Source organism: Hetaerina americana, unplaced genomic scaffold, assembly GCF_022747635.1.
Source record: "Hetaerina americana unplaced genomic scaffold, ioHetAmer1.1.p SCAF_2, whole genome shotgun sequence".
NCBI classification, from domain to species: domain Eukaryota; kingdom Metazoa; phylum Arthropoda; class Insecta; order Odonata; family Calopterygidae; genus Hetaerina; species Hetaerina americana.
Window position 1 is genome coordinate 41,445,946 of NW_027286763.1, and position 17,216 is coordinate 41,463,161.

Below are 17,216 nucleotides of genomic sequence, written 5' to 3' on the forward strand. Positions count from 1 at the left end.
GTAGTATTATAGTTTTCAATTTTCGGAAAACAACAAAGTTTCGCCAAATGGAGAATCCCAGGAAAAAAGGCCTGGCGAGTACTTAATTTTAACTTCTGTTTAATATTTACATCTTACATCCTGAACTTAAAGACCATAAAATGGAGGTTAAAATTAATAAACCAGTTAGCTTTTTTACGCTGACACGAAATAATCCTTATAGCTATACTTAGACCTGAATTATTCAGCAGAACTTGGGGCCGTTTTTTAAAAAGAATACAATTAGGGAAAATTAGAGACAATGCGATGACAGACCCACAGGATCACAACTGAAACCATATTTTTTCCAGATTAATTCACACAATTGAATTCAAACCAAAATTCACGGAACCACCACCCTAGGAGTGAGTATTACACGCTCTTATATTGTGATAAAATATTACACTATTTTAGTCTTTACACCACATGCAATCATTTCATAATAATGTAATCGAAACGTATTCAATCTGCAGCCTCCACTCGGAAAAATTGACAGTAAAATCCATTAATCCCTTCCTTTGCTTCCATGGGCCGAAAGACTAATTGGATTGCAGCCGACAAATTTGCCTCTGCCAAAAAGAGCGAAGGAAGATTTTCGGGAACAGTTTCCCGGTTGGCAAAGAGCGCAAGCAAATTCAGAGTATTCGCGCAATTGAGAAACCCGTCCCCCCGGCAACTGGTACACTCCGAAGAGCCGCAAACTAACTTTTGGCTCGCAGCTTCCCGCGACCCTGTCGGGTAGTCCGATCCAAACACCCACGTGTGCCTTCCCCCGTCTGGCCAGCCTCCGAAAGCCACCGCCAACTCGCTACCTCCCTCCCCCCTTGGCACCAGAGATTTTTTGGCGCCCTCCTTCGACACCTCTCCGACTTCTGCCCCTCGCCCCATCTCTACTTACATCCGTCCATATCTCTCTTCCTCCTCGCCCCCAATGAAATGGAGGATAAATAAATGATTAAAGAAGAATAAATAAAACAAAATCCCTTTCACGGCGTACCGCCGAGGCAGGGGACTGGAGAGGAGGGGGGGTGAGGACGGATGGGGCGGCCAAGATTAAGGTCGACGCCACAGGCCGAAAAATAAGGCCGCCTATGCGAAAATAACTCCCGCTCTCATTCAAGAGTTTCAACTCCCTCGCACACACACTCAAAGAGGATGAGCAGAGGATTGGCAGAGGGTAGAGAAAAAGGTGAAAAGGGGGAGGGGGCAATATCAGAAAGATGGCATCTCTGCCTCCATTTTCATCACCTCACTTTGATGTTGGCCACGGGAAAAAGGGAAAGCGTGGGGTGGGACATCCTCCATCCTTCCCTCACCAGCGGGTGAAGAGACGCTTTAATCTCCTATCGTTCGATTTTTTTAGGGACGGGGTATTATTTGAGGAAACGCCAGAGATCAAGGAAGGGTATTTGAGATGAAGAGAAAAGGAATACTATAAACACAAAACCCGACGAAAGCCAACAAGGAAATTACGGAAATTAAGACTTTGCTATCTACACTCTCTGTCGTTATCAACTATCCCATCCATTTTTAATCGATGGCCTTCTTTAAAATGGATCCTCCGAATGCCAGAGACAAAAAGAAGAAGAGGAAACTCATGAAATCGAGATTAATGGCGCAGGGAGGAAGGAAATTTATCTGGGGAGAGCAGGTTGCCACGTAGAGACCTGACATCGCCCTGGCAACGCGCCCAAAATGGTTCGTTCGACCCTGTGAAATACGCAACTGACGACGTCTATTTCTTCCGCGAGTATAAAATTCTTCACGAAATTAAAATAAGTATTCGATGCGCTCCAGTCCTAACACAAAGAGGAGCAGAACTCCCGATTACATTTCTAAGGAAGAAAGCTGTTCCGACAGGGATCTTAAAGTGGTTTATGGCCTGTCACCAGAAAGGATTTTACCGAGACTCCAACGCTCACCCTGGGGTATAAACAACGTACATTCTTAAATATGAGGATATAACGGTAAACACTACGAGACTTACAAAAAGCGTCCCAAACAGGAACAAAAAAAGTCCGCGTGGGCTCCACAGTGAACCCCACGCGTTCGTATAATGGCTTCGGCAACAGCATAACTGAACCCTCCCAACTCCCGAAAACAGAGACAAAACCGCTGATATAACGGAATACATTCTCAACTCCGCAGGAAGAGGAGATAAATAAGAAAAGAAAATGGCAAGAGAAAGGTTTCTTTCATTTTTTTGCTTTGTGCGGACTCGCGAAACCCACCTGTGGAGTTCGGCGAATGCTGGGATCCCCTGGAGGCGGACCGGGGGCCGTTGCTGCTTCCCCCTGAGGGCGGGCTGCCCCCGCTCCTGGGAGAGCCCGGGGGAAGGTTGTCTGCGACGGACATGAGCGCCGCCATGGGCGACTGGCTGTTGCCCGCCGCGCCCCCGGCGCCTTGGGGTCCCGCTCCTCCGGTCGCTCCCGCCACGTGGACCTGCTGCTGCGCCTGCTGCTGGGCCTGCTGTTGCTGTTGCGACGACTCCTGCGGGGAAGCGGTCCTCGGGCCGAGGGGTGAGCCGGCGCCGCTAACGCCGAGGGGGACGCCAGGGTAACCTGCAGCGAGGGTGCGGCACCGTCATTCTACCAATCTACCTTTTCAGATCGAAAAACAGTAAAATGGACAACGGAAAAGGTCACCAAAATGGAGTTAGGCACCACAGTGGTAAAAAAATTGTAATCACAGCACAGAAAAAAGGATAAGAATAAAGTTGACAAAAAAAGGAACGGGATGGCGGTATATTCCCAAGGTTTTCTTCGTATTAAAGGAAAATAATATGATAAAAATATTTAAATGTGAGCTTGGATTCGAAATATCTAACCAAACAAAATTAAATAAACTCTTAAATATATAAAATAAGGAGAGGAGAGTGTTGAGTCTAGGCCTTAGGAATCATTGCCAAACATGAGGGATTTAAGTCTATTCTCGTCTAGTACTGTGACACTGCAGGTTGATTTAAATTTTTTACTGTAACTGGCCAAAATATTTGCTGTCTCCGATAAATTTTAAACAAAAAAGTTCGCGAAAAACTGTTCAGCCTTACGCTTACAATTAGTGATACTCCTGGCCGAGAAAGATGAATAAAAATACTTGTGAAGCTTGGTATTAAAAGCGAATGTACATAGCAACGTTCAGGCGTAGGAACGCCATCCTCTAGTGTGTATCGACGGCGCACTTCTTCATGAAAAATTTATTGTTAAATTTTTCTTACATCTTTATTCAATGTAATTGGAGCACACCAATTCCACAGCAAATATTGGTCCCGTTCGCGTATCACGAATACTAACAGCTCCATTTATGTTCAACACCCTTGATAAAAATATCGTCCACAAGTCCGCAGATAGCGATAACAAACGTAAACTTAGCGTCTTATCTATCATATAACCGAGAAAAGTTCTAAAGCCTACCATTACGTCACATCATTATCAGTTTTCTTCGACAAACAATGGTGGTGCTGTATACCAGAATTATCGGTGTTAGGTAATAACGTAACAACTTTATAAGAAGCCGTTTGGCCCTTCGGAATAAAGAGGGCTCCGTGAGGTACAACACGTGTCGACGCTTCCTCCAAGTTATTAAGCTCACCGCTGAGCCAAAGGTGGGAAAACTACGACCCGTCGAGCAATTTACTTCAAACCGTTGAGAAACTTCCGCATGCCAAACAATACTTCCACGAGCTCTCTGAGGGCACACTGTATACCAGAATTTCACATGATATCTTGCCCTGCTGCTAGGAAGCATGTGCTTCACCAGATTTTTGTCTAAGTTTTCCCACCCCAAGAGAAATTCGGTGAATGTCTGGTCCTTGCGCTTGACTCTGAACAAGACACTAAGAGCATCGATTCCCAGACCCTTAAGTAAATAGGATTAATTTACATAACGATCTGGAAAGCCCAAAGGTACCTAAGAAACCGGATAAGAGGAGATCAATGTGTACGCCATGCGTGACGAACAATCAATCACATACCCCAGATTTGGCGAACGACACAGTAATATTTTTTTAAGGAATTATAAAATGAAGGGCAAATAAAACAGCAGGTCGGATATATGACAACTGCTGGGATTCAGACGAATCACAGCCATTCGGCATTAATGGGCGTAGTGACAGAAACGGGCAAAATAAAGGAGAGAGAGGTCTGAGATACAAAGACACCAAGGCGAAGGGAATACACTGCACGCGCCATCTGCCAGGAAGTGCATCAATCGCGTGGACGCTTTACCAATTAGCTCGGGTAGGCGGGATGGGTAAGGGAGCGGGGGAGGAAAAAGGATTTTGTTCGCCATCGGCAAAAGCGAGAGGGGATGGAAGTGGGGATGAGAGGGAGGGGGGGCAAGGAGTGTAAGGAAGAAAACAGGAGGAGGCGGGGAAGGATGGCGTGAGGGGGAAAGGGTTCGTGTCGCTGCCGGAAGAAAGCCGCTATCCGTGACGTCACGGCGGCGCACAATCGGGATGAAGCGACCCGCCAAGGAGTAAAAACAAAGTATGGGGGAGAGGGCAAGGCGACGAGGGAGGATGATTATGAGGGCACGGGTGGAGGGAGGGAGACGGAGGAGCACGTAGGGCTCAAGGTTTGAGAAGACAATTGTTAATCGAGAGTGAAGAGGGGAGAGACAGGAAGAGCCATCCTTAACGGCTCAGTAACGAGAAGTCTACAGGGGGAATATACGATGCGAATGGAGAGGGAGGAGGGGGTGTATCGAAGAAAGGGTGAGAAGAAGACAAGCAAATGCACGTGACCAGACGGCGTGTGTTTGCAGCGGTGGGCTACTTTAATGAAGACATTTTGGTTCGGAGACGTGTGTTTTTGCGGTGGGGAAATAAACTGGATGACTGAGAAATTACTGGATTTACGGACAGGACATGACAAAGAGTTGCGATATAGTCTGGTGCAAATGATATTCCATGCCAACTTGATTAAAACGGTAGGAAAGGGGCGCGGAAAATCGCATTTAAAATCTTCCCAATACCTAATCTACCAATCTTGACAGCTTTCCACATTGAGTAATTTCACAAAAAATAATAGTTTAATTTTGCGATTAAAATGAACATTATTTATTAAAACTATAAGCCTCTCCTGTCAACATTTTACACCAACCACCAAAATTTTATTCGTTAACTGCAAGGAGTGCGCCTCGGGCTCCATAGTGGATACCGGACAAGAGGGATTAAAACACAACGGTTAAAATACAATACAGGGATTAAATACTAGTATAATGTTAGATTTGGAGTTTGACTCCATTAAAGTTACCCCGCTGCTCATATACGTGCACAACTGACTCAACACATGTTGTGAAGCAGGTGACGCAAAGGTGAACTGCGGGAGACGCTCAGCAGCTGAGACTACTTGTATTACGGACGAGGAGGAGAGGAGCGGGTGGGGGAAGAGGCGAATGAAGACAGGAAGGATTGGTTGAGAGGACCCCATTATCGGCGCTGGAAGGGGTTTCAAATTTTAAACTCCGAATACGAAGTCTATCCAACGGAGTGAATGACCAAATGAAAACGGATCTTTAAAAAGGAGGAAATTGATACCGAGTGTTTTCATTCTCATTGTCTCATTCGAAAAGACGCACACACAAGACCAATAAAACAGAAGGAGTTCACTAACTGCTTCTCAATATACTACTTTTATTCCATTTAAACTTAATGCCAGAGCGCCAATTAGATGGTTATGCCAGCAGTTCAACCAAATAAAACATTCAGTAAATCAACGTGATGCGGTTACACTAAGCTACCCTTTGAACACCAACAACAACCAGGAAGATGCACCATCCTCTCCCGTTAGCGACTTTTAAGGACAATTCGTACGTCTCCTAGCGCTGAGTATAACCCCGCTCGCTCTCAGATGATCGAACAGCATCACAACAACGAGTCGGTACAAAGAGAAAGGCCATTGGGTAGGATTTTACCGACGGGAGAAAGTCGGGACAAGAAGCGGGATGGGTTTACAAAAGAATGACACCGAGATAGGGCGTGGGGGGAAAGAGAGGAAGACAGAAGTGGAAGGAAGAGGAGAGGCAAATCATGTGCATTCAAAGCGGACGGTGTTGGTGTGTAGGAGAGGGAGGAGTGAAATTGTCCTTGGAAATGAGGAGTGGGGATATGTTTGATAGAGGGACCCCCTCCTTCCTTGCCTTCTATCTTCCTCTCCCTTTCTCATTCCACACGCGATGTCAAGAATGGGGGGATAGGGGGGAGTAATGGGTGGGGGAATGGTTCCGACAAGGGCGAAGCGGGAACGAATACCGCCGGTGCGCGCGCTCACTCAGAATCGGTTAGGAGGGCTCGCATAGACGGGACGGCGGCGGCGTACCAAGGAGTTGAGAAACGACTACCCACTCCAGCCACTCCCGACCGTGGGTTCTGCATCGGCGAATTAGCGAGTGGGGCGTGACGCCTTCATCTGCTCCTTATCCGCTTGCTCTTTCATACACTAACCGTGAAGTTCAGGGGCAAGCGACTTTTCATATCCGAACGTCGCCCTTGCACCAACATTTGGCTGACTACTCTTAAAGGGTGGGCGAACGACATCAACTCGCGATTGGACTTAATTAAATTTGAGCTTCGATGGTGAAAAAATAATTGAGAATAATTCGAAAATACGAGAACGTACCGAAGGTCCGGGGCAAAACTTATCATGCCAACCTGTACACATTCACAAAACCATTTTTTTAAAACAAAAAGTGAGTTCAAACATATCGAATTCACTGCTCATAGTGCGCAAGGGGAGGGGGTTCTGACAACGGAAAAGCGACTCCAGATTTTTGAATTCTTTCTCACTCCGCTTAGGGGATCTAAAATCTCATTATTCCACATTCCCTGGAGTTCTCTGAAGATACATGATAAATACTACAGAGGCGAAGATCAAATTTGAGCTTCTTGATCGAATTACTACGCTTCTGTCAAGTTCAGACACAAATATTTAATCATGCAATGTCCATGGGAACATTGTCTACTTTCAATGAGCGGTCCATGACGGAAAACAGGCTACAAAAACTTGATTAAGTACCTACAGCGTAAGAGGCTAGTAAAATAATGTGCAATTTTCATTAGAAAGCCTTGAGGGACCAAATAAATAGTTAAATACATTCCTGAAGCCAATGTTTAGGTAACCTCGCAAACGAATAACGAATGTCCTAAATGAAATATAGGCTTATTAGCACTCAGTCAAGTCGCTTTCGCGAATTCAATAAAAAGCAGCGCAAAATAACAATTGTTTACATTTACAACTAAGCAGATGTATTTTTAAATCTCAAATGTGTGTATCATTGAAGTCGGAATCATCAGTCACCAAACAATGGACGTCAATGTTTCACGGCCCTTCCTGTCAAGAACATTATTGATCTCTCAAAGCTCTCCGTCGAGCAAGACTAGAACCCTCCTCTTCACTTAAGTTTAGTTTTCAGATGGATAAGAATCACCTGAAGGCATTTACGCTTCGTTGACAGGCAGCCCGTGAGGACGAGGTGCGATACCTGGAACCGGGCATATCACACACAAGTGGCTGAAGGAGGGAAATCTTTATGTGCTTCATTTTTATCGACCAGAATTAGCTATAAGCATATTCCGCCTGCAAATGAATCAATCTTTGACGTTTGTGGACTGATAAGACAATATCATTGGGAACCTGTTGTTATTCGGGGAACTATTGAGGACAAGAAGTAGTAGCTACTACCGAAGGCGACCGACAGCTGAGGTCATTTGCGCGATTAGGTATAAGTGGACAATTTCCACTTCCTCATGAACACACGTAAACACAAAAACCTTTTTACACCAAAGTATTAACGTTATTACGAAACTATTTTTAATGAACACAGTCTCAAAATACTAGACTTTTATTTAAAGATCTCCTGGCGAGGCACCAATCCACGTGCTTAAGATAAAAAAATTGCTACTGTTTCCAAGAAAGTGATATTAATCAAGGGCACCAAAGTCAGTCTAACTGACTCTAGTGTGCAGTTATAGTTCCACCGAGATATGCGTTTATGTGACCCCCAAGACATGCCCAAATAATTATCAAAATATTTCCTGTAGCAAAAGAAAAACGAAGCGCATGATTCTATTTTTTAAGAGAGGCTAACACCACCGATGAATAGTCAACAGGAAACGCTAGCCACTAAGCTATTACAGTCAATGTTCCCCTTGGGCATTGGCATTTTTTCATTCGATGAAGGGCATTTTAAGGTATTTAAAAATAAGGTTTTAACAAGACAGGTTCCGCAAGTTCTCCTGAGTACTCGAATTGCTTCACTATCTTTAGGTCGTGCGCTTTTATTTAAGCAGAGCATTTATTGTGATTACCGGAGTTAATTTGGGCAGTTTTATCGATAACAGTGCAAGTAGTCGAAAGAGGCCAGAGAGGAATGAGCAAGGCAGCTAAGCCGACATTAGTCAAGTTTCTCCTGATAGTTTAGTTTCTCCATTTAAGAATACTTTTTTAACAGCACCGACCAACAACCTAAATTATCCCTTGACGTTGGGATTTTTTGTTTTATTTAACGTCTTTTTAGGAGTGAGATTGTGGCTTTAGAGTGACATATATAGACTTGTGAATTTTCTTCCGCCTAACCTCTGTACATTAAATTTAAGACAATTATTAACATCCAAGCCCTAGGTGGAGGAAAGCGCACCTAGGCAGGGATGGAGCCTACGACCTATGGGTTGCCAGGCGAGGACGTTACCCCATTATCACCGAGGCTGGCCGTTTTTTATATAATCTTGGATGATGAAAAGTACATACCTACTCGTACTTGAACTTTTATTTACTATCATTGCATTGCCGTGATAACGTGCCGTATCGGCAGCAGCATCGCCATGGAAAATAAAACCAATTCATGACACCACTGGCAATTGACCCTGGGTTGATGAAATCACTATTGGCGCCAAAACGCTTGAAGGACAGCCATCAAGAGACCATAACGCAACTGAGTCGACGGCATTGGCTTACTGACTCCATTTGGGCAAGGGGGACGGAGTGGAGACGAAGAGAGGGGGAGGTGATTTCAGGCATGGCCAACCAAAATACCGTCTCTGAATAACAAGCGAGTCACGGAAGCACGCGTGTCCGAATAGGCACTTCCCCGTGACCGCATCACCTTCTCCACCCCTACCCCCTCAACACCACACGCCGTCTCACGACTCTGCAAGACGTACGACACGCATCGTAGGAGACAACAAAGGCAAGAAAGCGATGTTCCCGTTCCCCTTCGCCAGCGACGGGAGGGCGGAGGAGGTACGTGGTGAGCGTGGAGGGTTGGCGAGGAAACGAGGAGACGCCGCGTCACGAGAGGCGGATGTTTGCCATTCGCACGCACATGCGGGAATGGGAGGAGGTGGAAAGGGTTGAGAGAGGGGGGAGGAAGGTATGGATGCGAGAGGGTTGGGCGAAGAAAAGAGAGAAAGGAAGAGACAACCACGAGGACGGTCTCATACCTGTCTACGACGCACGTCAAACACGCCGTCGTCGCTCCGATCGTTCAAGTCACCCACTACCGACAAAAACCATGGGCAACGGCTAGCGCGGAATGGGAAGACAAAAGTGCACATCTTATAACATCCTTAAGAACGCGCTAGGTGTCGTTACAAGAACGGCAGCGATCACTGGCAATGGCTCGGCAGCACTGTTGGCGATTCATATGACAACGGTATATCTTACAAATGCCTAAGAGAAGTCTGAGATATATAATTAAATCTTATGCAATCTTACGTGCATGCTATTCAAGTCACCACCGCGTATGGTGGTGGTGAGGATTCGGCTGCGGCCTCGGCCAAGTCCGTAGGTAAATTCGGTACGTCCACGTCACGCAATTGCTCTTACACCGAAACGTAGCTCGATAACGTGACAAACGAATGAGCACAAATTTACATCGGTTTATGTAATGACTTTTGTCATATCATATGGCACTGCACCTCAGTCTCTAACCGAGAAAACCCTCTTGGATTTTAAACCAAGCAGAAACAAAATGAGTAATCACCATCCTAATCAATAAATGCAGTAATTTTAATTACATCAAACATGACTGAGTCCTAATTTAACGCGAAGGAAGCAACCCGCGTGACCGAAGGCGCCTTAAAATCCGCGGACTCAAACATAAACAACTTGGGAAGAAACCAGAAAGAGAAGGGGAGAAATCGAAAAATGGCGAAAAACAGTCGTCCGTCACAAATATTTTCGGAGTTTCGACTCCCAAGAAGAACTAGATCAGAAAAACCCAGGCATTTGGCCCAAAGGCGACCGAAATCGTTCACGTCCAAATGCCCTTCACTTGCGCGTTAACGGACCCAGCGTATGCTATTAATAATCGACGTAAACATGGAACTTAAAGAGTATTGTGTCAAAACGGACGTGTGAAATAACCCCAGGCCCCAAACCACTCCTTCATCAACAGCCTTGAGAATGATTTCTACCCCGGGAGCTAAAATAATAAATGAAGCCACACGAAGTATGTATTAATCCACATTACAGCGAGCTAAGTTGGCTTAGGGCCAGAGTGGGCCGTTTGCGGTCTGACCACAGCGCCCAGCTCTTGAAAGCCCCAAATACTCACCAAACAATATTCCACCCCACCTCAATTCATCGAGAAAGGGAACAAATATTCTCGCAAAGGTAGATGCTTTGCGAACAGATTGTGCCACGCTGGCAGCTGAAAAGACATGCTTATAAAGGATGGTGAACCATAATAGGTTGTTAATAGTTCAAAAAATCGATGGTCAAAAATGTAAAAATAATATTATCTCCACAGTGTATATTTTATTTCAGATAAAAAGTTTGATTTGGGCACTTTGTTCTAAACACTTTAACCTTTTCACATTGACTCACGAAAAACTGACTAATGCGACCAAATGCAGAGAATTACCAATGAAATTCATAAACCGTCGTGTTTTCTGTTCGATAAAGAATATTACAATAACATCTCCTGTGGAACCCAGTCATATTTTCACTCTTCAAAGGAACCCCTCAAAACGTATGCCCGCGTGGACGTTAATTTGTAAAGGCAAGTCCATCATCCATTGCTAATTAAATTACTTGTTCGAGCTTTAATCATATTTCGCAAAAACTAGCGGATAAATGTACCCGTCATCCCACTTATCCCAGGACTAGTTTTCCGGCCAACTCCTGAATGCCACCAGAGAGAATCAGCTTACGAGTTGCATCGCGAGAATGTTTGATGTGGAACGAAAGACATGTCCTTGGAGATGAGGTGTTTCCAACGGTGAGAAAAGTCACCTCCGCGAGTGATATCAAGTCCCTGACCGAGCCCAACCTTTCCCAAACTTGAAAAGTGGGGGCGTATAAGTCGCGAGTATATGCTCTGGGGGAGTGGAAAACAAACCGTGAGCGAAGATAAGGCTAAAAAACAAATTGTACGGCGCACTAAGTCGGAAAAAAATCCTGAAAAACGACTCCTTGAGTTAAAACTTTCTTTTAAAGACTGATAAGATTGTATGTGAACGGCAAAGACCACACGTGGGAAGTCCAACACAATCCTCATCTATTATAGACTTATGCCTGAAAAGAAGAACGTTAACCCAAGTCATACGCTGGGAAATGCAAAGAATAAGTATACTCGCATTAATACATTCTCCAATTATTGAACAGACTGGTTAATGGCACTACAATCGCCGTATTAGCTTCAAGATTGTTTAAACGGTTGCAGTATTTGTATTAGGAAAAGACTGGACTAATTTTTTTCATCGTGAACAAATGGCATATAATAAGGAATCTCGCCTTCTGTCTCCTGTATTGAAGTTTTTTCAGGTTTCTTTGCATCAAAGTATAAAATAAATACAGCAAGTATGATCCCCAAAACTGAAATGACATCGAATCGCTGTGTTCATAAAAGTCATCTCCCAAGATGATAGGAATTATGGATGACGCAGGATGACTAAAATACCACACTACCGATTAAGAAAGGGACACTTTCTCTACCAATCCTTTGACCATTTGTATTTTTCATTGCTTAAAAGTTTCGTATTTATCACAATTCATCCATAAAGGTTTTCCAGCACAAACCACGATTCAAAAATCCTAAAATTCATCAGTGTTCCGCATTGAGTTTCATCTACGCCTACATAATACCCCACAAGCCGTCGCAAGGGCGAGTTACGGGGGGGTGTTAGGTCACCAACCGCGAGTTTCCGCGAAGCCACGGGATGGGGCGTTAAAATTCGCTGATTTTGAGCAATAACGTTGAACTGTCGAATTCGGTGACATGTATTCAAAATTCATCACTGCCTAACTGTCGGTGTTCATTATATTGATAATATGGTCGAGTGCAAAAATTATATACCGATAGGACAAGCTACTTAAGACTACAGCATTAAGGGGAGGAATTTCATACTTGGAAAAAAAACATCTCATTAAGTCATTCTATTAAGGAAGTGATTAATACTTCACTAGAGAAAAATATCGCGTGCCTTCACGAAAACGCGTGAATTGGTTGAATAGCCGACTGCCGCAAAATGAATCGTTAAATGAAGGCAATGTTAAGGCAAAAGCAGGATATTTCACTTGCCTCTTTTCAACTTCAAGAAATACCAAGAATTAATATCGTAAATTCCCGTATCTCTCGTAGTGAAAAGGTGGAGTATTTTTCAACTGTTTAAGTTGAAAACGAGAAAATCAAAAATAAAGTAATTTAATATTTATCTCGCTCGGAAAAAAACAGGTATTTTATGGAAAGTAATTTCCAAGCTGAGTCATGTTGGCAACTACATACGATTTAGACCACGCATTAAGATACTCAATAGAAAAGCGTTACTGAAATTATTTGATTTAAACATATAACTGTATCGAATTTACTCTCATTTTGTCTTATAGATAAAACTAATCCTCACTGGATTTAAAATATCACTTGAAGCAAATGCAAACCAGTTACACGACCAAGATTATATCAAAATTTAAATGACTAGAAAGATTAGATTTATTATTTTTTCATTAAATTTCAATGCATTATTTCAGTTACCCAAGAACAGAGAATTAAACTACTCAAACACTATTTTTAGATTTTTAATATTCTCTAAGATCGAATTTTTAAAAATAGTCGCAGCAATGCTGTCGATGACGGGCGGAGCATACGAATTGTTAAAATAATCACTGCACGCTGGCAACGGCTTCATTGGCTCTCAACGAGGTTCCTGGGGAGATCAAGAAATCGCCTTCATTGCCGTTTGAAACTAGCACACACTAGAAAGTAAAGCTATAAATGACTTGGGGCCGTAAGTACATTCGAAGCGATGAAAGTAACGAGAGACGAGAATTGGAAATGCGGTACACGGAGTCATCGATCTTTGAGCTACTTACTAAGCAGAGAGGACGCATTGACGATAGCAACTTCATATTTCTACGCTGCTGACATTCACAAGTACCATGAAGAAGAATATCATTTTCATTCGGCTTATCGCCCAAACCGTTTGGTCGTCAACAGTATCAGAACCACTACAAACTTCATGGCAAGGTATCCTTTATCAGGCCTCTTATAATCGCCTAACCACTAATTAATACGACAGTGTGCACTATTATCATTTCAAATTCAACGATATATGTTTATAGGATTTCTAAAAATTTAAATAAACAAAATATTGTTTCCCCAAGTGGATCTATAGGAGTCAACATCAGGAGAGTTGGCTGTACCACAATACTTCGGTATCAATTGAAAATCAAAATGAAAAACTTTTCCTACATAAATGTCTTCAAAAAGTATTTCTCTGTACTGAGATTAATGATTTAGTCACTAAATTCAATCCTCAGCACCATACACTATGCTATCTAAAAACTCCTGCCATATGCCTTCTGTATCTTACCAGGCGCTCGAAAGATAAGATTTAGATAAAAGCAAATCAAATCATTCTGCGAAGCTGAACAACCACTAAATCTTCAACACATTACAACAGTAAATGCTGAGCAACTCTCTACTTCTACCGCATTTTCCAACAGCATGGACTACACGCTGTGTATTTTCATCTTTCCTGACTGGCACCACTGAAAATTTAGGATAATCAGGTGGAACACGCGGCCAAGAGCATCAAATCACGCTGCATAACACGATTATTCGTTCTGAACTTCAAGCGATTTCCCTTCCTCGAGACGACATCTTTAATCAGCTGATCCGAGCGGCGTTAGGTGACGCCTTCACCGCCTTGGCAACACTGGTCGGATACGCTTGGCAACGCTGGATGACGCTGTTTCACTGCTGCCGCCTCCCCGCCCGTCTCTACGGGAACTCCCGCCTCTACTCGCCCCGCCCTCCTCCCACTCCGTCGTCGGCGGGCAGCTTTATCTCCGCCCCCCGCCGCTCCAAACCGGTCGACCAACATTCCACGGCGTCTTCCCGAAAGAAGGCCACCAACCACAATGAACGGAGCATGTGGTACCGGGAACCTGCCGAGCCGCGGCGCTGCTCTCAAAGGACCTCGAGGCGTGACGTCAGCAAAACGCAACGCATCGTGTTGCGGACAGATTACGTCGACCATGATGGATTTCATGAAAACTTTCGTTTCCTTACGTCACAGCGACGTAGAAACGCATTAGTGTAATGCAAGGTTGGCCGAATTCCTGAGAATTCGAGCACTTGTGACCGAGTCACTTCAGGCAATGCGAAATCACAACAAAATGAGCATCAAAGAGAAAGTCATCGGTAAATTATTTAAGTAAAAATTCAGGATATAAAAGCCAGAGCAGTTATGACGCACTCAAAGATATCAAAATACGTTTTTACGAGTAACTTGAGACCTAGTTAAGTTTTACATATTAAAACAAATGGCAGAGAACATAATACAACATGACACGATATTAGAGACCATTGAAGCATTGCGTACAAATCAATCGCCAATTTTGCATTGAGTGCTCATGAAAGTTCTTAACTATGACAGCCGGGTTACGTTAACCAGGCCTTCGTACCCTGTAACATTAACAGGTAGTAGGTTACGAAAGCCTGTGAAGTGCGACACAAGGGGAAGTTAAGGACTAACTGATGGGAAGTTAGCTGGAAACACTCCTATTACACCAAACACACCCCCAGGTAAAGATGCCAAGTTGAACATTGGAAACACCGAATGGAATGTGTAGACTCAATAGGCGACACCTAGGCGTTACCCTCACTCACGATCCCTCCTGGGTGAAACACATGCGGGGAATATATGGAAAAGCTAACAAAACATTAGGATTTATTAGAAGAGTACTAGTTAAATGTGATGTAAAGGTCAACAGATAAATGTTATCTGCCATTGGTTAGGCCGGCGTAGAGGAGCTAGATTTGTAGAACGTTGTAATGATAAACTTACCAGCGTATCCAAAATATTAGAGCAACTAGGCTGGGAATCGCTCACGGAGCGAAAGTTAACTTACAGAGAGAGCTCTTGCATACATGTATATAAATAATTAAATTGGAAAGGAGTCTCTTTAGTAGTGACGTTGAAAATGTATTATTACCCCCCATCTTACTACGGTAGGAGATACCATTTCAATGAAATTAAATAGATTAAGTGGAGAACAGATATATTTAAAATGTCATTTTTCGACGAACGATAAGGGATCATTATAACATTGTCCGACCACGGTTGTGTCATGTTCGGGTAAACATTAGTCTGGTGGGTATTGGCCCCCCTGCCACACACCCTAGCTATGGCTTGCAAGGTGCATGAAGGAATAAAATATGGAGAACGAGAAAAACACGAAAATCGTTGGTACAAATATATTATCGGAAGAGAGCTATGTCAACTAAATATCACCAACTAGCCTAATGCCACATCGATATATTCCGCTAGAGATGGTCAAATGTTGAAACTTACAGAATTAGAATCGATTAGTAAAACGATAATTGCCCCACTGCCTCTATCAGTGAACTCAGGATCGCAGCGGACGCCTTAGAATACGGGGAAAGAGGATAACGGCTCCTCGTTCATGAACAGGAGGGAAATTCGCCCCAAGGGGCAGAGGGGATTTAACGGGCAAAAGACTTAAACACCTCGTGCCCCCAGACTGGGCAGGTGGGAAGGGGAGAAAGGCAGAAATTTCTCCTTCAAAACCCTCTAGCAGACCATTTTCCCATTCCCTCCCCCCGACTCTTTTCCCGAGCTTGAGAAGGCGCACCATAAAGCTAGCGGGAATTTCGTCCTAAGTACAGAAGGGTGAGAGACTTGAGGTTCAGGTAAAAAAAACTGCTAAGCTAACCCCCTTCTCTTGTCTCCCTGAATTCAGCCTCAAGCGCACACAAGAGAAGAAACCAACCTGACCGGTCCACTTCGGACTCGCCGCCTTCGTCAATTTCAACCAGCCCACCTGCCCAGTCTTTTCGGCAGTGCCGCCCCTTTTATCTCCCCCACCCCTTAAACTAGCCTGAGTGGAATGAGAAGGAAAAAAACGGCCGTTTTATTTTTCAAAAAGTGTACGGGAATGACGACGCTGAGGATTTTGGGACCATGATGACATGTCGGCTGCCGAAGATGGGCGCGGCGAGAGGAAACGGGTTTCAGCTTCGAACCGAAGGGGAAAAAAAAATAACGCGACTCCGCTCCTCTACGCGACTCGCCCCCTTTCAACGATTGTCCCCCGAAGCGACAAAATCCACGTCTCGCGCGTGTGAACGAAAACCTGCGCTGAACGTGAAGTGCGCATAATCACTCTTGTCTTATTCCTCTAACTCCGTCGAGAGGGTTGACTGACAAAAAACCTGAAGTTTCTATGGAAATCATCGCGGACGACGACTAAAACTTGATCCGAGGCTTTATCTATTCTGCCCTTGATTGCTAGCCTTCATCTTTGTGTCTGGAGCAAAAAAAACAATTTCAACTTAATGTCTACCCTTTAAATGCAATTTAAAATGGTAACACCCTAGGTAGAATACGATGAGAAAAGGCCATTTAATTGACAATTCATGAAGCAATGACGTTATTTATTCCATGGGTATTTTTTCAACCGTCGAAACCAGTACTGAGGCCACTCGTTGTTAAGGAGATATCAATCCGGGTGCCGGGTCGACGTGAAACGACAACGTATTTCCTACATGTGTTTCCCCAGATTTGAGTTGCTTGCGACACGCACAGACTGAGGGCTTCGTTACCGCACAGTCACAAACTCCCACTCAGTACGCCAACGCGTCGACCTCTTCCGCGAGTAAGCAATTCGCGAGAAAATAACCGCGGAAGGCACACGGGTGCAAAATCTCACTTGGTCGACGTGGGCTCATTCCGT

General features: G+C 44.1%; 1 protein-coding gene across 2 annotated transcripts in view; it reads right to left on the reverse strand.

Annotated features, from left to right (window-relative positions):
• Positions 1 to 17,216, reverse strand: part of LOC139688409 (interferon regulatory factor 2-binding protein 2-B-like) — a 32,338-nt gene that overhangs the window by 9,570 nt on the left and 5,552 nt on the right. The window contains exon 2 of one of the 2 annotated variants that reach the window (XM_071585974.1): positions 2,250 to 2,579. The exons of the other annotated variant lie outside the window; for it this stretch is intronic. Within the exon in view, the coding sequence (XP_071442075.1) occupies positions 2,250 to 2,579 (330 nt within the window). The remainder of the gene's footprint in view (positions 1 to 2,249; positions 2,580 to 17,216) is intronic. 2 annotated transcript variants of the gene reach the window in all.